The sequence below is a fragment of the Rattus norvegicus genome, chromosome 10, assembly GCF_021556685.1.
Source record: "Rattus norvegicus strain SHRSP/BbbUtx chromosome 10, alternate assembly SHRSP_T2T, whole genome shotgun sequence".
In the NCBI taxonomy this organism is placed as follows: Eukaryota; Metazoa; Chordata; class Mammalia; order Rodentia; family Muridae; genus Rattus; species Rattus norvegicus.
The window spans coordinates 65727123-65753729 of record NC_141543.1 but is presented as its reverse complement, the minus strand read 5'-3'; the positions used below and the strand labels follow the sequence as shown (position 1 = coordinate 65753729).

Sequence of the window (26607 nt, the reverse complement as noted above, 5' to 3'; positions counted from 1 at the left end):
TTTGACTCTGCCTGGTTAAATTCTCCAGGAAGCCTTCTGATTCCACTTCTCTTTATACACCTGAACCCATGACTGCCAGGTCTAGACCAAGGGCACCTCTCTCACAGTACTCATAAACTGACTTAATCACCAAAATTTATTTGTAACACCACCAATAAGACGTGTGGTGTTCTTGCAGTCATCCCCAGACATGTATAAAGAGCAAATGTGATTAACTCCATATATTTTTCTCAGCTAGGGCAAACAAGAAAATTCTTTGGCCTCAGGTTTCAGGATTTAGTTTAAATATGTGCCCTTTGTTTCTAATTAGCCCCTTAGCTTCCTTTTTTTTCTTAATGTTAGTTATTTTACTGTTTTAAATGACCATAGGCATAATGGTGTCTAGTGTTCCTAAGAACAAGAAAGTTGTTATTCATCTATAGAGAAAATACAGAGAATATTTATCCAAATAACAAGAATCACCTACAAGCTAGGAGTGGTAGCACACACCTTGAAACTCAGGACTCAGGATGTGGAAGCAGGAAAATCAGGAGGTCTACATTGCAAGTTAGAGGCTAGTCCAGATGACATTCTACTGTCTCAGAAACAAAACATCTATACACTGAAGCCTAGATGTTGGCCCATCAGAGCAGATGATGGCAAACTAGGCCTAAAGTCAAATCAACCTGGCCCATCCTCATCTGTCTTAGCCAATAAAGTTTGCTGTAACACAACCATGTTCATTTAACACCACAAAGGCATAGAGACATAAGATCTACAAAGCCTACAACATTTAGCCAACCTTTCATGGGAGAAGTTTGCTGATTTACACACTAGACACAAAGCAATCTGAAACATAACAACATTGAACTTGGCTTAAGAGCACACAACTTTGATCCCAACATTTGGGAGGCAGAGGAGGGGGATCTCCCATGAGTTCCAAGTCAGCCTGGTCTACTTAGTGAGACACTGTCTCAAAACAAACAATAACAAAAACAAAACAGAACAAAACACCAAAACTGGGGCTGGCCAGATGGCTCAGCCAGTAAGGACAACCCTGGGACCCACACTGAGGTGGAAGAACAGAACAAACAACACCAGGCTGTACTCTGACCTCCACACTCAAGTGTGGGGGAAAAGCAGACAGGGAAGATGGTTGTGGAGCACAGGCTACTAAAATTTCAAGGGCAAACTGTATCACACTTCTTCCTTCCCAGGCACATGACAGGTACTATGGTCTATGTAAAATGCTAAAAACAGAGCAATCAGATGCTTCAAAAAATGGGGCTGCAGGGGAGGGGGAAGAGGATGGGGATTTTGGAGGGGAAGACTGAGAAGCGGTACAACGTATGACATGTAAATAAATAACCAATAAAAAAGTACGGTATCACACTAGCCAATAAGAAGAAAAAAAAATGGGGCTGGAGAATCAGCTCAGCGGTCAGAGCACTTGCTGCTCTTATAGAGGACCTGGGTTCAGTGCCCAGCACACACAGTGGTCACACATCTCTGTAATTTCCAGTCCCAGATGATCTGACACTCTCCTCTGACTTTATCGGACACCAGGAATACATGTGGTATACACATATATGCAGGCAAAACATTTATATACATTAAAAAAACATAAAAATTAAATAAATCTGAAAAGGGTTGTTTTTGTTTTAAATCTTAACAGTTGCACCACAGACCTTTGCCTTTAAGTATGAAAATTATTTCTGGTGCTGTAACGTCCTTGATTAATTCATTGACAGCAACAATCCACTGTTCAGATAAGTACTCCTATAGTCTGAGACAAAGCACAGGAAGAGCTACCACAAGTACCCAGAACTCTCTCGACACCAACTCAACAGTTTACTTGGCAGGGGATTTTTTTTAAGTTTGTATGCTGCTGTATTGTATGCTATAGCCAGTGAATATAAAACAGTTAAACCTTGTGACACAGAAACCCATGAAAATCCTGAGAGGTAGATGTTAAGGACTGACAACTAGAAGATTGTGTATTATGGCACAGGTTAAAGAGAAGCTTTTGTACAGACTTCCAACAGTTCTCTTGAATATTCATTGGTTCATGAAAAGTGGTTTGAGAAACCTCAGGATATATGACTACAAAAAGGAGCAGACTTTCTGGGGTCTGAAGAAATTTGTACTTGAAGACACTCCAGTCAGCAGAGGGTCACGTTGAGCATTCTGCAGACAGAACTGCTTCAAGTCTGCAGCTGCCTAGGAAAGCTTCACGTGGTTGAGCCCAACCTCCAGGCGGAAGTGCTGAACCACCTTCTTCATGAAGAAGACCTCAACATGGCTCTCCAGACAGCCAGACCGACTCCTGGCAGGGAGATTTTTGATGGGATTTTAAATGGGAATCTTAACAGGACACCACTTGCACTGGCCATTCTGCCAAGCTAGATGTTCGACCCATACCACATCTCAAGACTTAAAACCAACCCTCCCACAACCATTCAGAGAGGAGAGGACCAAAGCCGACATCTGGCAGATTCAGAACAAATTGGTTGGGACATCATTATGATTACTAATAACCACAGTAAGTCAAACTTCCTGATTATTCGTGGATCTCTAATCATTTATGTGGAAATTCTAGAAATGGTCAAAGAGACTATCCTACTAGGGCTGCTAATACTCAAAACTCAACAGCTAATATGAACGAGCAATACACTAAAAAAACCTGAAGTGATCTAAGTTAAATACATGACATATGGCAGGCACAGTGAGGCAAGCATATAATCCCAACACTGGGAAGGCTGGGAAGGCAGGTCAGCCTGGGGCAAAGCAAGTTCCAGGGCAGTCCAGGGCTACAAAGACATCTTGTCTCAACAAACAAATAAAATATAAACATATATGTTTGTAATAAAATATATAGCCAAATTAGGAACATATGATAGAAAAAGAACACATTGAGAAGATACCAAGTCAAACAGTTCTGCAAAATATTCATGTCAAAAATGGAGCAAGAGATACACACAGCTCAGGGGAAGAGCTAACCTAGACTCTAGGTTAGAGTCAACATGACAACACAGTACAAGAACAAAAATGAGAACAGGAGTTTGTTTGATCATGACCAAGTGCACTGAGGAACATTTTCACCCTAACGCTGTGCTTGATATATATGATTCTGCTCACTAGAAGCCATGACACGTGCCTCTATTCCCAGCAAGGTTAAAAGTTCAAGGCCATGCCAGGCAGCAATGGAAGTGTCAGTCCGCACCTTTAATTCTAGCACTTGGGAGGCAGAGGCAGGTATAGATCTCAGAGAGTTCAAAGCCAGCCTGATCTTACAGAACCTGGTTCCAGAACAGCCAAGGCTACACAGAAAAACCTTATCTTGAAAAAACAAACAAACAAAAAGAGTTCAAGGATCTTAGGTTTCAGACTGAGACATGGAACAAAGCTGGGCAACAGCACATAAAACACACACTCTCACTCTAAACGCACCAACGTCCCATCCACCCTGATCATGGCTGTGAGCCACACCTGTGCCCTGTCAGTGCAACAGTGCCCTTCTGCCTTCATAAAAGCCATCTTTCCCAGGAATTCACAACTCAACCCCTACAGCAGCTCACTCCCACAAGAAAGTATTTACATACTTATTAAGCACTTAACACATATAAAATTGAATAACTGCTTTTAATTAGGTTCCTATCTCTTTTTTTCTTCAATGCCACTGAATAATTCTTGAGTGTGGAGTCACAACTCCAACTTCCCCATAAGCCTTGTTATTGCACAACTTTGTACCACATAGTGACTTCCAGGAACATGTGTGCTACATTACAGCAGAACTAACTGTATATCCAACTGATAATTTTAAAAAGCAAGCCACAGATTACTGTATATAGATTTTGTTAAATAATGTCTTTCAGGACCGGGAAGACAGCTCAGTAGTAGACTATCATATGTGATACATGATGTCCAGGGTTCAACTGACAGTCCTCTCTCTCTCTCTCTCTCTCTCTCTCTCTCTCTCTCTCTCTCTCTCTCACACACACACACACACACACACACACACACACAAACACACAAAGTGGGGGCAGCAGTGTTTCATGGATTTGAAAGTATGTGTTTACATGTACAACTTATAAACTATTAAAAAAAAAAGTCTAAAGTTATATCTACCAAATACTGATTGACAGTGCTGTCTAAGGAAGTAGGAACGTGACTTTCACTACAAACTATGTATGCGTTTTTAATTTGATTGAGATAGAGTAATATTACTTCTATAATACAAAATACTTCCTTTTAAAAACAAACACTGTAAGGCCGAAGAGACCTTGGTTAAGAGTGCTTGCCAGTCTTCCAGAGGTCTTGAGTTCTGATCCTGGCACATACTTCAGGGGACTCACAACTGCCTTCAACACCAGTTCCAGAGGAAGCTGGTACCGCCTCCCAGCCTCCATATGCACATGCACATGTACATGCTCACACACAGACCCCCACGTACCTTCAACAACGAAACCCACAAATACTGTTGGCTGGCACTCCCAAAGCCAGAGGGTGGTATGCAGGCTGCTGAAGGCAGGCTCTCATCACCAGTTTTACTCACTGTAGAACTGTTGTGCTACACTACCAAACGTGCCTGCTGGTAAAACACTGGCAAGTCTGTTATGAAGACAATCAATCATTTTCTGATTGGATGTTATATCTACTCCACAGGAGAAATGTAGGAGGTATGGTATTACAAACCCATTCAAAAGCCTATGGCTGGGGCTGGAGAGATGGCTCAGCGGTTAAGAGCACCAACTGCTCTTCCAAAGGTCCTGAGTTCAATTCCCAGCAACCACATGGTGGCTCACGACCATCTGTAATGGAATCTGGAGCCCTCTTCTGGTGTGCCTGAAGACAGTAACAGTGTACTCACATACATAAAAATAAATAAATCTTTACAAAAACAAAAACAAAAAAACCCAAAAGCCTATGGCTAAGTAGTTGATAGGCCCCAGTGGAGACGTTGCTGATTTTTGGTAAGTGGACACAACGTACGTGTGAAATTGCCTTCTAAATATGTTTGTTTGAGCCAGGTAGTGGTGGCACATGACTTTAATCCTAGCACAGAGAAGGCAGAGGCAGGTGGATCTCTTGAGTTTGAAGCCAGCCTGGTCTACAGAGAAAATTGCAGGACAGCCAAAGCTACACAAAAAATCTTGTTTCAAATAAACAAAACAAAACAAAAATTATATATGTATATTTGTGTGGTGTGAGTGCGTGTGCATAACCCAGTGCTACTGTCAGCTTTAGTCAAAGGCATATGTTTGTAGCAGGCAACAGTTATTGCAAAAACACATAACTGGTCAAGTGCTGGGAATAACTGTTGAAGCTGAGCCCTAACAAGACATCTACATTGTCCTCTCCATTGCTTACAGAACAAACCAGAAGAGAAGGCAGAAAGAAATTAAGAGTCTAAGAGATAGGGATGAGGTGTTACACCGAGGATGAGGAATTGCACTCTTGAACTCTGAGCAGCTGTGATTATCAACCCAAGAGATGTAAAGATTGTGCTGTTTAGCACTGTCATAGACTGAGGAGGGAATCAGGAAGCCACGTGCCTCCAAGAGGCTATAAGAACAGTTCAGGATTCTGGAAGAAGAGACATTTACATTTTTGTCATAGGTATAGCAACTGGCAGGTACCCATGCTCCTCTAAATAATCCCTCACCCATACTCTTGTAAACAGCCCTAATTAAGTTCAATTCCAAGGAAGGACGGAAGGGAGGAAGGAAAAAAAAGTCAATGGAAGTGAGACTGGGAAGAGAAAGAGCACAGTGGAAGGGATAACAAAGGGTTAGAGGGGGAAACACCAAACACATGCATCATGAAACCCATTACTATCTATAATACACTAGTAAAAATAACTTCAAGTCCAATTCAAAGTGTACTTACTGTAAGGCACAGGCTTCCACGAGAGAATATGAAGCACGCATTGTCAGTATTGCACACTCACTGACCTTTAGGAAGCTGTAGCCTGGCATAATGATGCACACCTTTACTCCCAGCACTCAGGAGGCAGAAGCAAGAGGATCCCTGAGTTCAAGGCCAGCCTGGGCTACACAGAGTTCCAGGACAGACAGGGCTACACAAAGAAATCCTGTCTTAAAAAACCAAAAACTAATAATTTTTTTAAAAGCTGTTTATTTTTAAGTATGTTTATGTGTGTTTGTACATTTCAGTGCCAGTGCCTATGGAGACCAGAAATACCAGAACTCTTGGAGCTGAAGTTATAGGTGGTTGTGAACAACCTGATGTGGGTTCTGGGAATGGAACTTGGGTCCTCTGGAAGAGCAGAAAGCACTCTTAACTACTGAGCGAGCCATCTCTTTAGCCCCCAAACCTTCCACTTTAAAAGTCTTGATACAGGATCAAAGAAGAGAATCCACAGCTATCTGAAAGAGCTATTGAAGTATTTCTACTAAAGTTTTTTTGTTTTGTTTTGTTTCGGTTTTCCACACAGGGTTTCTGTGTAGCTCTGTTGTCCTGGAACTCACTCTGTAGACCAGAATGGCATTGAACTCAAGAGTTCTGGGACTAAAGGTATATACCACCACAGCCCCGCCCCTCTCTCTCTGTCTCTCTCTCCCCTACCCTCTCTCCCCTGTCCCCTTGCCTCCTTCCCTCTCTTCCATTATATACTCCTTCATGAGATTTAAACAAAAACGACACCTTGTGACACTAAATTAGCTTTGTAGGCCAGGCTAGGCTGGCCTTGAACTCACAGAAATCCACCTGCCTCTGCCTCCTGGGTGCTGAGATTAAAGGAATGCACCATTGATCAGCTACATGCATTTTTTTTTCAATAAAAAACTTTCATTAAACATTTAATGAGATTATTAGTATTATTAATGAATGAGTATTTTTTGAAAAACAAATGTTTGTTCCATTGGACAGTCATTTTGGTTATTACATGGGTGTGATTATGTCTCCCCAGATCCCCTCAGTACTTGATTTCCAATCCTCAATACTGAAAAGTTATGATTCCTGCTGCCTTGTCTTCATCCTTCCCCTCTGATACATATATCAACTAAGACTTCCTTAAGTCTTTATGTACGCACATTGAAGACGAAGCTGACTGACTACTTTTACAGAGTCTTTAGTCCAGCAAGGGATAAATCTCAGAAATAGTAAACAGCACCAAAACACTTCATCGACTACCATTTTTTCTTCAAATGTTTTTTTGAGACAGTGTCTAACTACATAACTCAAGCTATCTTGGAACTGTGTAGACCAAGCCAACCTCAAACTTACAAGGATTCTCCTGTCTCTGCCTCCTACATGCTGGAATTAGAAGGCATGTGTCACTTCACTAATTAGGAAACTATGAATATGAACTAGGATTACAGATCTGGGGAAAACGACTCAGCAGATTAAGTGTTAACTGTGCAGTCATGAGGACCTGAGTTTAGATCCCACCACCCAGGCAGGGCAGAACATGTACACGTACATAACTCCACGTAGGGCTAGGGACATAAGGAAACAAAGGAAAGGCACCTGACACTGACCTCTGGCCCCCACACCTGCATACACACATCATACACTCATAATGAGAACTAGCTAATCTCAAGGGCTAGAAAAGTATTCCTTGGGCAGGGAGAATTCGAAGCTGAGACATCACAGGTAAATAAGAATGAAGCAAAAACTAGTAAAAATTGTTCAAAACAATGGTGTATCGGCAGAAGATACTGATAGAAAGTTTGGACCTTGATTCTAAAGACAAATTTCTAAGATTTCTAAGACAAACTGTGGAGATGACTCAGTAGGTAAAACGCCTGTCATGCAGGCATAAAGACCTGAGTCTGGATCCCCAAAGCCCACATAAAAGCTGGGCACAGTGATACATGCCTATAATCCCAGTACCAGGAAAGGGGAGGCAGGAAGATCCCTGGGACTCGAAGGCCAGCTAGACTGGCTGATTAGGTGAGCTCCAGGTTTACTGAAAGACTCTGTCTGAAAAAACAAAGTGGAGAGTAACTTTAGATCCCCAGTGCTAACCTCTAGCTTCCACATGTACACATGCACACAGACTTTCAAAGAGAAATAAAATCACAAAAATGTGTGAAAAAAAGTTTCAAGTGTTTTGGGAGCTCATTGAGGAGCACATCTTTAACAAAGTAAGATGTGCATGGTGGTGCATGCCTTTAATCCCAGCACATAGAAAGAAAAGTAAGGAAGATCTCTGTGAGTTCCAGCTTGGTCTATACAGTGAGTTCAAGGACAGCCAGGGCTACATAGAGAGACTCAAAATAAATAAAAATGTAATGGGCTGGAAAAATGGCTCAGTGGTTAAGAGCACTGACTGCTCTTCCCTAGAGATCCTAAGTTCAATTCCCAGCAATCACATGGTGACTCACAACCATCTGTAATGAGATCTGATGCCCTCTTCTGGTGTGTCTGAAGACAGCGACAGTGCACTTATATATAATAAATAAATCTTTAAAAGAAAATTTTTTAAAAATGAATAACAATAATGACAATTAATAATAATAAAGAAAACTAAGAAAATAAGAAATTCTTAAAAGGACTAGGAGTGGGCTGGAGAGATGGCTCAGCGGTTAAGAGCACTGACTGCTCTTCCAGAGGTCCTGAGTTCAATTCCCAGCAACCACATGGTGGCTCACACTCATCTGTAATGGGATCCGATGCCCTCTTCTGGTGTGTCTGAAGTCAGCTATAGTGTACTCATATACATAAAATAAATAAATTAAAAAAAAAAAAAAGGACTAGGAGTGAGGGAGGCCCATACATGATGATAGTGTAGAAGAGGTGACACCAGTAAGAAGGGAGAGAAGCCAATGACTTCCAGTATCGAATCAGATTAAGCAGTACTTGGTGCTGACTCAATGTGGGAAGCAAAGAGATGAAGGATAGTTATATATCTGGCAAGAACTCCTTTCACATCTGATCTCCAGCCACATAGGCTAAGCACTGCAGTTCCCTAAGTCTCCATGCTTTTAAGCTCTCAGTGTAGTGTAGAAATGCCCCAACATTGCACTTTAACCTCCCTGAGTATGCCTTCATTAGGGACTGACTGCAGGCTCCTGCAGCTGCTCAGGCTTGCCCTTGTTAAAACACTTGCCACACTCCACTATACATAGTCCAGACTATTTAAATGAGCATATATTCTAAGAAAAGCACTGTTAGACAAGCTTCATCACTGTATGAACACTACAGAGTCTTAGACAAACTAAGGCAGTAACCTCACTAGTAGGTACCCAGAAGACAGACATTAGGAAATGGGCATAACTGAGGCACCATCATTGCATATGTGGCAAATGAGAGAAATAGCACTGCACAGCACCAGACAGAACTTAGGTTTCTGTCTTTCCCATGATCAGTGCTTCTAAGGTTAAAAATCAGCTTTAGTCGTTCCACTATCTCTAGCATAAATAACTAATTATGAAGCTGTGTAACACTAAGAGCAGAAAAAGCAAGCTAAAGTTTCAGAAACCTACTGTAAGAAAAAAAAAAAAAATAAGAAAACAGAGAAGCCAACTGAGGCCTGAGACTGAGGCAGGATCAGGCATGTGGTTTCCATAGTGGACAGAACAGCTTCAAAACTACAGGCTTTTGGCTCAAAAGCACTAGTCTAAAAAGAAAGTTCAAAGCTCAGGGATGTAAATTGTTTTAAAAATTGGGGCTGGAGAGATGGCTTAGCAGTTAAGAGCACTGACTACTCTTCCATAAGTCTTGAGTTAAATTCGCAGAAACTACATGGTTCCTTCACAACCATCTGTAATGGGATCTGATGCCCTCTTCTGGTGTGTCTGAAGACAGCAACAGTGTACTCATGTAAATAAAATAACTACATCTTTAAAAAAAAAAGGAAAGAATTTTAAAAATTGTTTACTGAGGATGATACATAGGCTAAAACCACAAAAATACCTACACAACCGTCACGTTTTAGTCCATGTATTCCTGCAATTATTTGAAATTTTTACTTTGGAATATATTTATATATTGGAATAATTAAAATAATTGAGCCTTGGAATGTAGCTAAGTAGTAAAATATTTGTCTAGCATGCTCAAGGACCTGGGTTCAATCCCAGAAACACCCATACACACAGCCACGCACCCTCTTAATATAATTAACAGCTGGACATGGTACTGTATGACTATGTCAGCAATTCAGGATGTATAGAAGTTGAAGATCATTCTCATCTACAGAGGGAGTTTGAGGTCAGCCTACGCTATGACACTCTCTAAAAGAAAAGCAAAAGGCTAGGAGCATAACTTAGCTGTCAAAATGCTTGCCTATAATGTTCAATGCACCAAGTATGATCCCAAGGACTATTTAAACACTGGATGTGGTGGCCCACATCTATAGCCTGTACCAGCACTTGAGATGCAGAGACAGGAGGATCAGAAGCTCAAGGCTGGGCTGGAGAGATGGCTCAGAGGTTAAGAGCACCGACTGCTCTTCCAGAGGTCGTGAGTTCAATTCCCAGCAACCACATGGTGGCTCACAACCATCTGTAATGAGACCCGATGCCCTCTTCTGGTGTGTCTGAGGACGGATATAGTGTACTCATATACATAAAATAAATAAATAAATAAATCTTTAAAAAAAGAAAAAAAAAGAAGTTCAAGGTTGCACTGGCAAGATGGTTCAGAGGGTAAAACTGCTTGCTGACAACAAGAACTAAATTACTGTAACCTACATAGTGGAAGGAAAGAACTAACTCATGCAGGCACATACTCTGATCTGGCAGATACAATTTATTTCTTATACAAATAAAAAATATAAAATATTCAAGGCTGTGTGGTGGTGCACATCTGCAATCCCAGCACTAATATTATGGCATAGGATACAAAAGCAGAAGAAAGGCCTGGAAGCTTGAAGAAGTGAGCCTGGAGTATACTATGTGCTGGCAGAAAAGAGTAAAGAGAGACTACCTCAACAAAGCAGAAGTTGAGGACCAACTCTTAGAAGTTGACCTATGACCTCCACAAGCCAATCATGGCATGAGTATACACACATGAAAAGTAAGTAAGATTAGAACAACTGAGATGGTTCACTGGGTAAAAACGCTTGCTACCAAGCCTGACAACCCAAATTCAGTCTCAGGCACCACATGGTGAAAAGAATCGACTCCCACAGTTTCTCTTCTGAACACAAATACACCATGGTACAGGCACACTCGCACTCTAAATGGGCAAGAAAGATGATTCAGGCTAAAGATACTTGCTGTGCAAGCATGAAATCCATGTAAAAGTCAGGTGTGATCCCATACATAACTATAACCCTTGCACTGAGAGAAGCAGAGACAGGAGGCTCACTGGAGTTTACTGGCCATCAGCCTCGATGAATAATATGAGCTCCAGGTTCAGCAAGAAACCCTGCCTCAATGGAACAAGGCAGAGCATGCTAGAAAGACATCTCCTCTCTGGCTGCTGGGTGCACTCACGCACAGAGACACAGACACAGACACAGACACAGACACAGACACAGACACAGACACAGACACAGACACAGACACAGACACAGACACAGGCACAGGCACAGGCACAGGCACAGGCACAGACTTGTACATACACCTCACACAAATACACACACACACAAACTAAGAACGTAATAGAATCAGTAACAGCTTACTTGCTGAAAATTTATTCACTGAGATATACATTATAAAACCAGACTTGCATAACTACTACTACTCCTTTTCAGTGGTAGAACTGAGCTTCAAGTAGGTGGTTGTGTATGTAGGTAAGCGTTCTACCACTAAGCTCTATGCCCAGCCACAACAACTGCTGAAAAGATATTTCTACAAAAGATTAGTTATATCTTTATAAGATATGTTCCCCAATTATGAGGCCAACATCAAAGAAAGCTACAAAATCTTTTCTCAAACTGTCTTCTGCTTTCATTTTAAAAATACTTGTGGGTTGGTTGGAGGGCTCAGCAGGTACAGTCCCTTACTATGCAAGCCTGACCACCTGATTTTAATCCCTGGAACCCAACTAAGGGTGGGTGGGAAGAGAAAACTGAGTCCACAAACTTGCCCTGACTGCCATTTGAGGGCCATAGTATGTGGGCTCACAGATATCATGTATGGATACATATAGACATAATAATAAAGTAAAAAATTAAACAGTATAGTCCTACCCGAAAAGACAACAGATTTATCATTTTAATTAAATGATAGTTAAATAGGCTTTCAGTTTGGGCTGTAATACCCAAAGCAGCCAAAGCAGCAGTGATGGATTCTAACTGCAGGAACCAAAACAAATTGCTAGAACACACATTAACAGGAAGCCCCCATGTACACCAAGGCACCCAAGAAGGGGATGGTTTCATTATCAATTACTACTTCCTAAGTCATCCACAAAATAGCTAAAGAATAAGAAGGAAACAGGAAGACAAACAGAAAATTTATATTAAAACCCATAAGAATGGGCTGTAGAGATGGCTCAGTGGTTAAGAGCACTGACTGCTCTTCCAGAGGTCCTGAGTTCAAATCCCAGCAACCACATGGTGGCTCACGACCATCTGTAATGGGATCTGATGCCCTCTTCTGGTGTGAAGATAAATAAATAAATAAATAAATCTTTAAAAAAAAAAAAAACATAAGAATTGTAATTCATTGTAACTCATACCTGTAATTTGGTACCCAGAAGTCAGAGGCAGAAGGACTGTCATGAGTTAGAGGCCAGGGGGTTACAGTATAAGATGCTGTCCAAAAACAATAAAAAAGGGGTTGGGGATTTAGCTCAGTGGTAGAGCGCTTACCTAAGAAGCGCAAGGCCCTGGGTTCGGTCCCCAGCTCCGAAAAAAAGAACCAAAAAAAAAAAAAAAACCAATAAAAAAAAAAAAATCAATGAATGAATGAATGAACGAACAAGTGCACACCATGGCACGTATGCGGAGGTCAGAAGACAACTAATGAGAGTCAGTTCTCTCCTTCCACTATGTAGGTCCCAGAAATCAAACTCAATACAAGATTTGGTCCTAGGTATGTTACTCACTGAACACCATGCCAACCATCTGTTCTTAACTTGGAACAAATGATTCACTCTCATGGTATCATTATTATCTAGCAAGATGCCTTCAAAATTAGTCCCTTTCAGGACAAGGAATACAGTTTAATAATAGGGAGTATTTGCCTAGCAAGCACACACCCTTGGGTTCCATCTCCAGCCCCAAAACAAGAAATATTCTTTGATCCGAACCACTCTCCTCAGTGTCAATCACCTGTTATCACCTGAGTATCTTTATTTCAATTTCCCACACAAAGACAAATGCAACAGCTCTAAAATTAAACTCATTGTCATTGTCCTAAAACATGGTCTACCATTATTAAAGTCCACCTTAAGAAACTAACCACCATCTACTTGGTTTTGTTTTGCTTAGGGGAATGATCCTGTAGGGTGTTGTTGTTAATGTTGTTTGAGAGGATCTCATACTATAGCTCAGGTTAGCCTAGAACTTACTAAGTAACCCAGAATAACCTTGTCTTTGTGCTTAAGCCCCCTGCTCAGTCACCCAAGTACAAGGCTTACAGGTGTGGTCACCTGGCACCACCCCTTCAATTTCTAAACCAGAAAGCTAGGTGCTACTCTTCACTCTCCCTTCTCTCTGGGCTACCCTCATCTAAGCTCTTTGGACACATATCTTTCCATCTCTGAAACCATTTATTGGTTCAAATCCTTCTATAAATCATTTGAATTCCTCTCACTGAACAATTTTCCTCTGTTTTTTTCTCCCTAAGCTCAGGAATCTACAGATAGTCCATTTGCCTGGGCTGTACTTTACCATTCTACTTCCGTCCTCTCTAGCTAACTTCTACTCATTCTTCACACTTCAATTGACACATGACTACTGTGCTCACAAAAAAATCAGGTACATACCCAAACAAATTCCATTACACTTGCGCCTAACTACCTGCTCACTTCTTTAGAATGCTGCCTTGACAACAAGGGAAGAAGCCATTTTCTGACACACTCTAAGCCATAAGAGGTTACCTCATAAAAGACTCAGAGATGGTAAGATGGCTAAGTGGTTAAGAGTAGTGGCTATTCTTGCAGTTCCAGAACCCATATAATGGCTCAAAACCTCTTTAACTCCAGATACAGGGGATCTAACCCCACATGACCTCCTCTGGCACCAGACTCTCATGTAGTGCACATACATAATGCAAGCAAAACAGTCAAATAAATAAATAAATAAATAAATGATGGTTGACCACAAAACAACTAGCCAACCTACACATGATGCTTTAGTCTGTACTCCAAATAGAAGGCCAACCAGGATTAAGTACATTATCTTAGCAAAGTACCAAATCTCAGCAAATTCTAGTACAAATTGGTGATGCCCAACTCAAATCAGCAAAACAATTTCTAATTCTACATTTACTAAATTCTACAGTGCCACATAGTGGTGAGTAAGGGAAGCACATTCTAAAGATAAAGGGATCTGTGAGAACCAAGGAGGCATAAGGGAACCTATAGTAGGGAGTATTCTCCAGAATAAGTGGGGGGTGCTAAGTATTGTGGCTCACCTCTATATGAGTCAGACAGGAAGATTGTCACAAGTTAGAGACCAGTCTGGGCTACAAAGTGAGTTCCTGGCCAGACTAGTAAGACCCTTTCCCTTTAAATAAATAGATAAATGTCTTAAAGCAAGCTGTCTATACCTCAGCCCCAGCTTGCACAGGACTGCAAGACCTGGGGCAGCCAGACTGGCTGAGCTAGTCTGGCACACTGCATCACTCTCAAGAACTTACATCACTGGGGCTCAGGCTGCCCAGACCATTCTCCTGCTCAGAATCCTTCCCAGACTCAGTGCCCTGGGAGGACCGAGAATGTGATGGATGAATCCAGATCTCCAGGCGAGTAGTGTCATCCCCAACATGCCGGAAAGTAGACTTCTTTCCTTTACGCCACTGATCAGGACTCAGATCAAACTCCTCATGCTGCTTCTTTTCCATCTGTTCGGCCTATACAACAGACACACAAGCTCAGACTCTCCTCTCTCATCTGTGTCTGCAGTCTAAAGACTAAAAATCTAAGGATTCTGCTACAGTACCAAAGTGGCAGAGATCATCTCTGCTGGCATAGAGATTTCATTAATTCTGTGAACTAGATGCAGTGGAACAGGTACACTCTAAAGGCCCCACCAGCCCTCCTGAAGATTGATTTCAATATCTGTTCTTTGCAGGGGCCAACTGATAATCCGTCAGTGAAGCCCAGAGGACACGAATTCTCTTAGGAAGGATAGGCCCATGTGCACGCTTGCTTACTTTTCGCTTAGTCTCTTCAAATAAACTCATGAGACTCTCCTTGGCAGTCAGGATAGGGTTGCTGGCTGCTAAACTGCGCATATAGTAATACACAGCATCAAGCTTCCTCCTCTGTAGAAAAAAGTCAGAGATATTTGGTCAACCGATTGTTTTGTTTTGTTGGCTTTTTTCCCTCCCTTTTATAAAAACATACTGGTGATTGAATTAGGGATTTGTACATACAAGGCATATGCCCTACCATTGAACTATAGCCCCTGTCTTTTTAAAAAGTTTACTTTGAGGTAGGGTCTCACTAAACTATTCAATCTGGTACCCACTTGAACTTCTGTAATCCAAGCAGGTCTTGAACTTGTGACCCTCCTGTCTAAGCTTCCCTTCCCCAATATAGCTATATATTCAATTGTACCACCTGGCAAAACTCAGCTTTCTTCTGACACCAGAATACCAAGCTGATACAAGAAACAATGTTATTTCTCCTGTCCTGTCCCTCCAACTGATACTTTCTTCTGGTGTGTCTGAAGAGAGTGACAGTGTACTTATATACAATAAATAAGTAAATCATTAAAAAAAAAAATGCGGGGCTGGAGAGATGGCTCAGCGGTTAAGAGCACCCGACTGCTCTTCCAGAGGTCATGAGTTCAATTCCCAGCAACCACATGGTGGCTCACAACCATCTGTAAAGAGATCCGATGCCCTCTTCTGGTGTGTCTGAAGACAGCTACAGTGTACTTATATATAATAAATAAATAAATCTTTAAAAAAAAAAAGTGCAATACACATACACATAGGCAAATTTTTTAAGTCACCAGAAAACAAAAAAGAATGAGGACAAGTTGTCTTTTTCTTTAAAAGATGATTCTATAGGTTAAAGAAGAGCTTCAGTAAACAATATTTAATCAACTATTTTAATCCATAAGCAAAAATTCCTTTTTAAAAACGTCTATTATGGGGTTGGGGATTTAGCTCAGTGGTAGAGCGCTTGCCTAGCAAGCACAAGGCCCTGGGTTCGGTCCCCAGCTCCAAAAAAAAGAAAAAAGAAGAAAAAAAAACAAACCTCTATTATGAACAAATGAAGAATGTAAATATAATTCCAATATTGCTTGCTTGGGCAATGATTTTAGAGGCTGTTAAGTATCCGTCACAGGGGCTGGATACAGCTTAGTGGATAGGTGCTTATTTATCACACTTAAAGCCCTGGGTTTGATCTGTAGCACCAGCTAAAACTGGACACTGGCAACACAGGCCTATAATCACAGCACTGGGGGCACAGGCAGAAGACTGGATTTAGTGTTATCCTCAGCTATATGGCAAGTTCATTGCCAGCCTAGATTATGTGAAACCCTGTTTCATAACAACAACGCCAACACAACAACAAATACAAGACCTCAGTACAGTGGTCCATGGCTTGCAATCCCAGCACTTGAGAAGCTTAGGAAAGGACTGACAGCCTAAGCAATACAGCAAAATCCAGTCAAGAAAAGACAGAAAGAAAGTTAGGCAGAAAGAAGGGGAGAGAGGAGAGAGAAAGGGAGAGGGAGAGGGAGAGAGAGAGGGGGGGGGGGGGAGATGGAGAGGAGGGGGAAGGGAGAGACAACTGACTCTTCTCTTTGCTGAAAATAGCATTAGCTGTTCCTTATTCTTGAGACCTCAGTGCCTACCATCGCCCCGCCCACACCATCGCCCCGCCCACATCTTTTCCTCCTCTTCCACCATAGAGTCTTCTCAGTTAGTTCCCAAGGTCCCTTTCTCCTGATTAGAGCCACATTGAAAAAAAGTTGGCAAATCTAGAGAGGTGTGATCATGTGCTTACTGTGCATCTGCTAAGTAGCCACTTTAGACAAAAAGTTAGGCGTGTCAGAGATCTGGGCAAGCACAGCATGGTGGCTCAGCCTTTAATCCCAGCACTGGGATTAAAGACAACCTAACCTAGTCTATAAACTGAGTTCCCAGCCAGCCAGACCACTGTCCCCGATCCGCTAGGCAGAGCTGCTCAATGAGACTTTGTCTCAAAAGAGGCATCTGGGAGAAAAAGATCTGAATCCTGAGGGCTGAGTGAGACCCTAAGGGAGGGAAGTAAAGGGTCTTTACCTTCTTTCTAGAGCAGCCAAGGAAAAGAAAAGGAAACAAGATGCAGAGTAACAAGCTGTTGTTTGCTGGAGAGTACCATTCCTTTAGGAAAATTAAATGCAGTGAAGTGAAGGTATGAACAACTAAAGTGTGGGTCCCCTGACAACTCACCGAAAAAGTAACAGAAGCAGGGCCTGAAGAGATAGTTCAGTGGATAAAACGCTTGCCACCAACCCTAATGACCCAAGTTTGAATCTTTGAACCCACATGGTGGTAGGAGAGACACTTCAAGTTGTCCTGCGATGCTCATATTCAAACAGGGGCTGGCACACATACAGATGTGCATACACACAATAAATAAATACATATACATTAAGAAGAGAGAGAAACAAAAGGAGTTTGAAAGTGAAAGACTGAAAGGGCTGGGCCTTAGCCTACAAGGATAGGAAAGAAATCAATCTTGGGATTGATGTTATCAAAACTGAATTTATAGGGCTAGAGAAATTATTGCTCATCAGTTAAGAGTACTGGCTATTCTTGTGGAGGACCCAAATTTTGATTCCCCACACCCACATGGCAGCTCACAACAGTTTGTAAATCCAGTCCCAGAAATATTTAATACCTTCTTCTGGTCTCTGAGTGCATTGTTCACACATAGTGCACAAGCATACAACAGCAAAACACTCATATATATAAAACAGAAAATGAAAAATAAATCCCTATGCTAAACTAGATATGACAGCACAAGCCTTCCAGCCTAGTATTTAAAAGAAATGCAACCTTAAGGACAGCCTGGGCTACAAAGTAAGAATCTGCTTAAAAATAAATCCAGTACAGGGTGGTGGTGGCGCACACCTTTAATCCCAGCACTCAGGAGGCAAAGGCAGGTATAGCTCTACAGGTCACCCTGGTCTACAGAGTGAGTTCTGGGCCAGCCAGGACTACACAGTAAAACCCTGTCTCAAAAAAAAAAAAAAAAAAAAAAAAGAAAAAAAAGAAAGAAAGAAAGAAAAACAATAAATGAAATAAATAAATCCAGTGCTTATTTTGGTAAGACATACACTAAAATTGGAACAATATAGAGATTAGCATGGTCCCTGTACAAGAATGAATCATTTCATATTTTTAAAAGTAACGGGGGGTGGGGGGGGAGGTTGGGGATTTAGCTCAGTGGTAGAGCGTTTGCCTAGCAAGCGCAAGGCCCTGGGTTCGGTCCCCAGCTCCAAATAAAAAGAAAAAAAAAAAAAAAAAAAAAAAAAAAAAAAGGAAGGACCTGTTAAAAGTAACAGGGGCTGGAGAGATGGCTCAGTGGTTAAGAGCACTGACTGCTCTTCCAGAGGTCCTGAGTTCAAATCCCAGCAACCACATGGTGACTCACAACCATCTGTAATGGGATCTGATGCCCTGTTCTGGTGTGTCTGAGGACAGATACAGTGTACCCATATACCTAAAATAAATAATTCCTTAAAAAAAATAATAAAAGTAACACAATAAAAATAAAACTGGGGCTGGGGATTTAGCTCAGTGGTAGAGCGCTTACCTAGGAAGCGCAAGGCCCTGGGTTCGGCCCCCAGCTCCAGAAAAATAAATAAATAAATAAATAAACAAACAAACAAACAAACAAACAAACTGGACATTGTGATGCACATGTTTAGTCCCAGCATTTGGGAGGCAGAGGCTGGGGAATCTCTGAGCTCAAGGCCAGTCTGGTCTACAAAATGAGTTCCAGGATGGCCAGGGCTACACAGAGAAAACTGGTCTCAAAAAACCCAAACCAATCAAGCAAACAAACAAAACAGTAAATTAATAAATAAATTCGGGGGCTAAGCAAGAGGCTCAGCATGTAAGGGTGCTGGCTGCAAAAGCTGCCCATTTATATACAGTCCCTGGGACTTTCATGGTAAGACAGAAGCAGGTCTCCAGGTCTTCTGATCTCTACAAGCATACCTTCACACATTTAATAAATCAACAGAGATAAACGTAATAGTACAAATTCAATCAGTACCTTAAGAAACTTGTTTGTGGAGTGGTAGAACATGCTTTCTGATTTCAGCACTTAGGAGGCTGAAGCAAAGATAACAAACCTGAAGCCTGGGCTATATAGTGAAACAAACTCTAGCTCAAAGGAAAAGAACTGCTTAGGAAACCCTTATCCACAGGATTTCTTACCGTATACACTGCCAGTAAAGCCAACTGGTTATAGGGGCGCCCATTCTTGGGAGCAATATGCTGGGCCTTCAGATACCAACTAGAATAGAAAAACAGAATGAAATGCTAACTCCTGTCAACTCTTTGCCAGTCCATACTCACAGCACTTCTACTAAGTCATAATTAACTAGATGTAGCCTTTGCATGGTCAAGCACAATTAAAGGGACCAATTAAGGACAACTGTAAGATGTCCCCTAGGAGAGGCAGCTCAACTGACCCGAGAGATTCCTTACTGGGATTCACACAATGCCACACAGGGGAGAGACATCATGAGTGAAGAAGAAGTACCTGCGAGCCTTCCCATAGTTTGCTGTGTCATTGGCTTGCTCCCGATACCTAGAGATATCTCCTTGACATATCATACTGCGCTGAGCACTGATCAAGGCATATTTCACCTACAGAAGAGACAACTGTTAGTAAAGTACCAGGAAACACAATTCAGTACCAGAAAAAATGAGTGGGATCTGATAGCAGAATGACAAGGTAAAACACAGACCTCAAAATAGTCAAGTTTTCAAACTAACCTTAAACACTAAAATACAGCCAACACATGATACAAAAATAAACACAGCACTTAAAGGAGTGGTAAGTCCTACTCTGAATCCCATGCACATGGAAAAGAACATTCTAAAACTCTAAGTCAAGCAATCTCTGAGATCTCAAGGAAGGCTTTAGAATGCCTAGAACTGGGTTTCCTTGTCTGTGTTTAAAAATATATATTCAGGTACTGAAGAAATGGCTCAGTTGCTAAGAGCACTTCTTGCTTTTGCAGAAGACCAGAGTTCAGTTCCCAGAACCCACATGGTGGCTCACTGCCATCTGTACTCCAGTTCTAGGCACTCACCCTGATTTGACTTCAGTGGAAATCAGGTACACACATGGTTACAGACATACATATAGCCAAAACACTCACTCACATAAAATAAGACTAAACTCAAATTTGTAGAATATTTATTCTAGGGGCTGGAGAGATGAGTCTGGATTCCCAGCGCCCATACAAGCCTGGCCTGGCCCCATGTACCTATTGCAGTAGGTGGGGAGAAAGAGAACCAGAGTCTAGTCAAAGTGGTAAGCTCCATATCCAGTGACATGCGCACATTAAAAAATAATAAAATTGGGGTTGGGGATTTAGCTCAGTGGTAGAGCGCTTGCCTAGCAAGCACAAGGCCCTGGGTTCGGTCCCCAGCTCCGAAAAAAAAGAAAAGAAAAAAAATAATAAAATCAAAACAAAAGGTCACCCCACAAGGCATGGGGGCACACACCTATAATCTTTACTCTGAAGCCTAAAACAGGCAGAGCTTGATTTCAAAACCAGCCAGAACTATACAACGAATTCCAGGGATCTGATCTATACATTGAGTTTCTGTCTCAAAACAACTAAAAAACCAAAAAGTTGGGGGCTGGAGAGATGGTTCAGTGGTTAAGAGCACTGACTGCACTTCCAGAGGTCCTGAGGTCAATTCCCAGCAACCACACTCACGACTGTCAGTAATGAGATTCAATGCCCTCTTCTAGTGCGTCTGAAAGACAGCTACAGTGTACTCATGTATATAAATTAAATAAATCTTTTTAAAAAATGTTTTATTTTGTGTGTTTGAGTGTTTGTCCCTATATATTTATGTGCTTCACTTGCATGCGTGGTGCCTACACAAGTCAGAAGGCACCACTGGTTCCCTGGAACTGGAGTTCCAGGTGTTGTAAGTAGTCATGTGGATGGTAGGAACCAAGTCCAGGTCTTCTGCCAAGAGCAACAAGTGCTCTTACTGAGTCGTCTCTCCAGTCTCCTTGTTTTCTTTTGGGCCATGATCTTACTCTGTAGTTCAGACTACCCTAGAACTCACTGTGTGCCCAAGGCTGGTTTCAAACTCATGGCAATTCTCATGGTCACTGTCTCAAGTGCTTAGATTACGAAGGTGAAATACATCATAGTGTGTATGACATTACAATTCTTTTGTTTTTTGTTTCTGAAACAGAATTTTATATAGTCCAGACATGCTTGGAACTCACTATGTAGCAAGGCTGGCCTTGAACTCCTGATCCGGGACTACTGACACATACCACAGTGTCCTGCTTATGATAGTTAGTTTCATCTATCTGTTCCTCTACTACACTGTATCATTCATTAAACACCCAGCATGCTACCTAGGACATAACTGGTACTAGATAAATGCTTACTAAATAGATCAATCAATTTTTGTTTATTTGAGGACTCCCAAATAGTCCTGGCTGTCCTCAAACTCACTATGTAGACCAAGCTGGCCTTGAACTCACAGAGATTTGTCTCTGCCTCCCAAGTACTACACCACTGAGCTGGACCTAGATGAATAAATTTAAACTGAAGAAAGAAACTGGCTTACTGTTTTTCGTAATGGTTTGCTTCGAATGGCAAGCCCATCCATGTAGTCCTCCAGTTTGAACTTGTAAGTAACCTGTAGTTTCTGAAGCAAACTATCAAAGAAGTCACTGCCCTATAAAGAAAAAGAAATATGAATCAATCAGTTTTTCTAATCTACTTACCAGATCCTGGGGCAAACGACCCTTTCACAATCTATCGATGCCCAGCCATCCTATATAAAAGGCACTTACAGTAAGTAAGTGGTTAGACCCGTCAAGTAACCTTAGCAGTGGCTTACAGTGAGCCTCCCATGTTCTAAAATATATGATTCATCTACCACCTTTTTCAGCTCTCATTCCTTCCACCCCCTGCCCCTCTCACTCAGAAAGCTTCCAAGTTCAAAAGTAACTCTGGGTCTGGAGATACAGCCCAGGAGTTGAGCACTGAAAAAAAGTAGCTCCAACTGTCTATAAGTACAGTCCAGAGGACGCACTACAGGTAGACCAGGTCCAAACGCGAGAAAAAAGGTAAGGATTCTGAAAATATTCTGTTCTAAAACATTTCCAGTAGAAAAGACAAACTAAAAGATGCTGCAGACTTTATCCTGAAGACATCATCATCATCATAATCACCACCATCATCATAATAATAATAATAATGTTTACCTCATCTAAGAGTTCCAAGAGTCTGTTCCGAATCTGTTCTGGGTTCTCAATATTTGGATCCTTGAGAAGCTGCCTGAATTTCTCAATCACCTGATAGAAAGCATTCTTCCACAGGATCTGATCTACATTCTGACTGTCAGAGAATTCAATATCCAATAGAATACAGCGCTCGTACAGCTGCAGGAGTTCCGTTCTGGAATAAAGTTCATGTAAAGTCTAGCTTCAATACATCACAGGAAAGCTAGACCCAAGAGGTGAGCCTCCTGCACACCAGCCACCTCCGTCCTGACGAGAGATCTGAAGCGTGACCAGGCATCCTACTAACCCTACAAGTTCCTATTCTACATGACAGACTTACGCTCAGGAGAACAGCATACTGCTGTGTGTGCACACCTACATTGAAGAGCTGAAATAAACTCTTTGGCATAAGCTGAAAATGCCATTCTGGAACTATACGTTCCCTTAAAGACTTTTCCCCTTAAAGTATACTCAGCTTTAAGGCTAGAATTAAAACTTACTTTCCCAACTGCCTGTTGCTTATAAAAATCAATGTAAAGGGAATTCAAGTGTGGCTCAGTGGCAGAGCACTTAATACAAGATAAGATGCACAGGCTCCAGGCTTGATGTCTATGCCCAAGTGGGGTTGTTGGGGTTAGGGATTCATGTGAAAGGCAGGTAATACGCAGTGGTTTACCTAAAAATCCTCTACCTTCCTGAGCCACAGGAGCCTTACAGCTGTCCATTTCCCTCTAAGCAAGACAGTAGGAAAGAATACTCAATACCTTAGCTGAGCCATCTTCTCCATGCCCTCAGTGCTGATGCGGTCCCTGGAAAGCAGGTTGCTGAGCTGCAGTTCCTGGTTGTCAGCCACTCGGAGAAGCCTATGGAGCTCCTGTTGCTGCATGTTCCGCACGTGCTGTTCTATTTCCTCAGGACTCATGGTACTAGCAGGGAGAGGGCTACATACATACTGTCCTGAGGGGGCAGGATAGCCTGGGTAGTAAGGCCCTGGATACATACCATTTGTAGGGCCCACTGGGTATTGCAGAGGACTATAGCCTGTATAGGGATACTGAGAGGCAGGGCCTGGTGTCCGAGGATAATAATAGGGGTTGTCAGAGTTTTGAAATTTATAGAAAGATGCTTGGGCCTGACGTGAATCACCCCAGGATGTAGGGCTAATTTCATCATCTGTGTCCAAGAAATGTAGCTGAGGTGTCTGGCTTTTCAGAGCAGGCTTCTGATCAGGATTGTTTGGGTCCCATAGTCGGCGGGTTGTGCCTCCACGGCCCCAACTCCGAGATCCCTTACTACCAGATCCAAATAAAAGTCTAGGTCCCAAAGGTGTAGACTCCGGAGAACCTGATGAACTGACAGATAGGGCAGTGTGGGCAGGCAGAATCAGAATACCACGACCACGATCTCGAAGTTCTTGTTTCGGGTTTCTGAACTCCTGCTTCTCAGAGCCCTTACCCCCACTGCTTGAGCCTTTGTCAGAATTCATTCTATCCACATTCTCCTTGACTGACCTTACCACAGGGGAGTCTTTACTCATGGCTTCTGCATCAAAAGTGACACGAAGGGCGCCTCGGTTTTCTTTACCATTGCTTTTCTGTTCACCCTCACCTCGGCCAGACCAATTTCTGTCTAAATGCTTCTTCCTTTCTGAGCTCCTCCTGGACCCTAATCCATCAGGCTCAGTAACTCTGTCCTCATCTAAGGAATCAGTTGAGGACATAGATACCTGTTTCTTCAGTCGTGGCCTCTCTTTGGTCCGGTCCTGGCGCCGCCGGCGACATCCATTATCAGTCAGGCCAGCTCCCTCTGCACTGTTGTTGCTACCAGCTGAGCTGGTACTGCAAGTGCGATAGCGGTTCCTTCTCTTGTCTGATCGTGAGTACCTCTTTACAGAGCCAGGCTTTCCTTGGACAGAGTCATCAGTCACCTTTTTTGACCCCTCCCCCTTATCAATCTTTTTCCCCTTTTCTCCCTTGGCAGTTCTTACACGGTCATTACTTTGGCTCTTTTCTATCTCGGTTTTATCCGGTTTGTTGATAACTTCTTCTTTTATAGCTTCTCCCCTACACTCATCCCCTTCCATCGTCAACTGCTCCACTTGGTTGAGGATTTCTTCTTCATCTGCCCTACCCGCTGACTCTTTGGTAACAGTCTGCAACCGCCTTCCAGGCTGGTAGATCTGCAGGTCTGGTTTCTTGATTCTCTTGATGATTTTTAGACTTCGGTCCTCTAGTCCAACAGTCTTTGAGAAAGTCTCCTGTGCCTGACTATTTTCTGCATCTATAGGGCCATTTTGCTGTTGGCTGTCCAATTCCTTGCAAACTTTAATAAGTTGTGTATCATTCCCAACAGCAGAAGCATCTCTGTCATTCACAATCTCATCTTTGAATTCCTCATTCCCAGAAGCCTCCTTGGTTTTAGGTCTGTTTCTCAGTCGAGAAAGCCCAGGCTTGTAGATTTCCAAATCTGGGCGCCTGTTATCTTTGCGCTGCCTGGGTTCCTTTAGTTCCTTCATGTTTTCTATTATGTTGATAAGAGGAAACAACACAAAGGAAAAGAATAATAGAGAAGAGAGGGAGGGAAAGTTGTCATTCTAGTTATATAACAACCACCACCACCACCACAAAAATGAGCAAGAATTACAAATCCAACTGGTAATACTGGTAGTCAGGAAAGAATGTTTCTACAAAAGCAGAAATTTGGAGTTATATTGTTTAGTAGGCAGTGAGGCTAAGAATTTAACTGCATTAGAGTTACACATGCTTGAGCTATAGAAATAGAGGGGGATTGTATTCTCTTGATTTACCCAAGTCATATTCCTACTCAGATCTCAAAGACCCCAAACTACTTCACTATTTCAGAATCAAAGATCTCTAATATATTCGGCCATTAAATTATTGCCTGTAAGTCAAACCCTTCTTTCTTTTCTACTTTATATATGTGAGTACAATGTTGCTGTCTTCAGACACACCATCAGATCCCATTACAGATGGTTGTGAGGCATCATGTGGTTTCTGGGAATTGAATTCAGGACCTCTGAAAGAGTAGTCAGTACTTTTAACCAGTGAGACCCTCTTTCTCTTTCTTTCTTTCCTTCTTTCCTTCCATCAGGTTCTCACCACATGTATCTCAGAATGACCTCAAATTCACAGTCCTCCTGCCTCAGCCATTCAAGTTCTGGATTGAAGGAGTGTATATCATACCTGGTTAGCATTTGCTCCTGTTTATAATATTTTTCTAGGTGGCTAAATTCCTTTACCGTATTAGGATGAAGAAGAGAATGTAGCCCAGTGAAATAGTATTTGCCTCACATATAGGAGACTACTAGGAGCAATCCCCAGCATTGCATAAATATATATACTGGTATATATGTATCAGATATTACATTATTATTGACTTACTATATTATATATGTAAACATATATTTACACATACACACACATATTAGAGTGGTATGCATAGCAAGCCTCAGTCCTAGAGATCTCTGGGAAAATAACTGCAACTTCAGTGTGTGAACTTGATCAAAACAAATCTACACTTTAAGATACCAACACTCCAGTCACATACCTTCCACTGACATAAACAGTAAGCAATTCCTTTTACAATCTTCAACTCCATTCATCCTCACCAACTCTTTAACAACAACCAGCAGAATCATTTCAAGAAAAGCTGCCTAGACTATATCATTAGAATACTGAGACTAACTGCTACTATGATGATGATAGAATATGAGAAAAAAGAAAGTTCCACTAGAGGAGCCTTTCCTAGGCACCAAAGGATGAATTGTGACATGCTCTCAAAGGACCAAAGGACTCAAAAATATTAAAGCCCAGTCAAATCCATGCCTACAAATCCTAGCACTTGGGAAGTGACAGCAAGGTCAAGGGTTCAAGGCTACAGAGTTTGAGGCTTACTTGGCTATATGGGATCCTGTTTCAAACACAAAGGAAAAAGAAGAAGAGTAGAGGATTTTTTAAAACACTCTCCAAGCTCCACTGTGTGGTAAACAGCTATTTTTTTTTTTTTGGAAGTATATGTTGCTTACAGTTAATAAGTGACAGGAACTGGTAAGAATATTATCCAGTACTCAAGTTATAT

At 41.8% G+C, this 26607-nt stretch overlaps 1 protein-coding gene and 1 pseudogene across 2 annotated transcripts in view; one reads left to right on the top strand and one right to left on the bottom strand.

Moving 5' to 3' along the window:
• The window catches only part of Smg6 (SMG6 nonsense mediated mRNA decay factor), a 228202-nt gene that overhangs the window by 199621 nt on the left and 1974 nt on the right, over positions 1-26607 (bottom strand). The window contains exons 1-8 of one of the 2 annotated variants that reach the window (XM_087570563.1): positions 26077-26214; positions 23274-25029; positions 22492-22684; positions 21849-21959; positions 19780-19886; positions 19452-19530; positions 15216-15326; positions 14700-14912 (exon numbers count right to left, since the gene is read on the bottom strand). In XM_087570563.1, the coding sequence (XP_087426689.1) occupies positions 14700-14912; positions 15216-15326; positions 19452-19530; positions 19780-19886; positions 21849-21959; positions 22492-22684; positions 23274-25029; positions 26077-26167 (2661 nt within the window). In that variant the 5' untranslated portion in view covers positions 26168-26214. Of the gene's footprint in view, positions 1-14699; positions 14913-15215; positions 15327-19451; positions 19531-19779; positions 19887-21848; positions 21960-22491; positions 22685-23273; positions 25030-26076; positions 26215-26607 lie in introns of those variants that run through there. The other variant, NM_001105808.1, reaches the window with a different exon arrangement.
• LOC120095370 (U6 spliceosomal RNA) lies at positions 18323-18409 on the top strand (annotated as a pseudogene).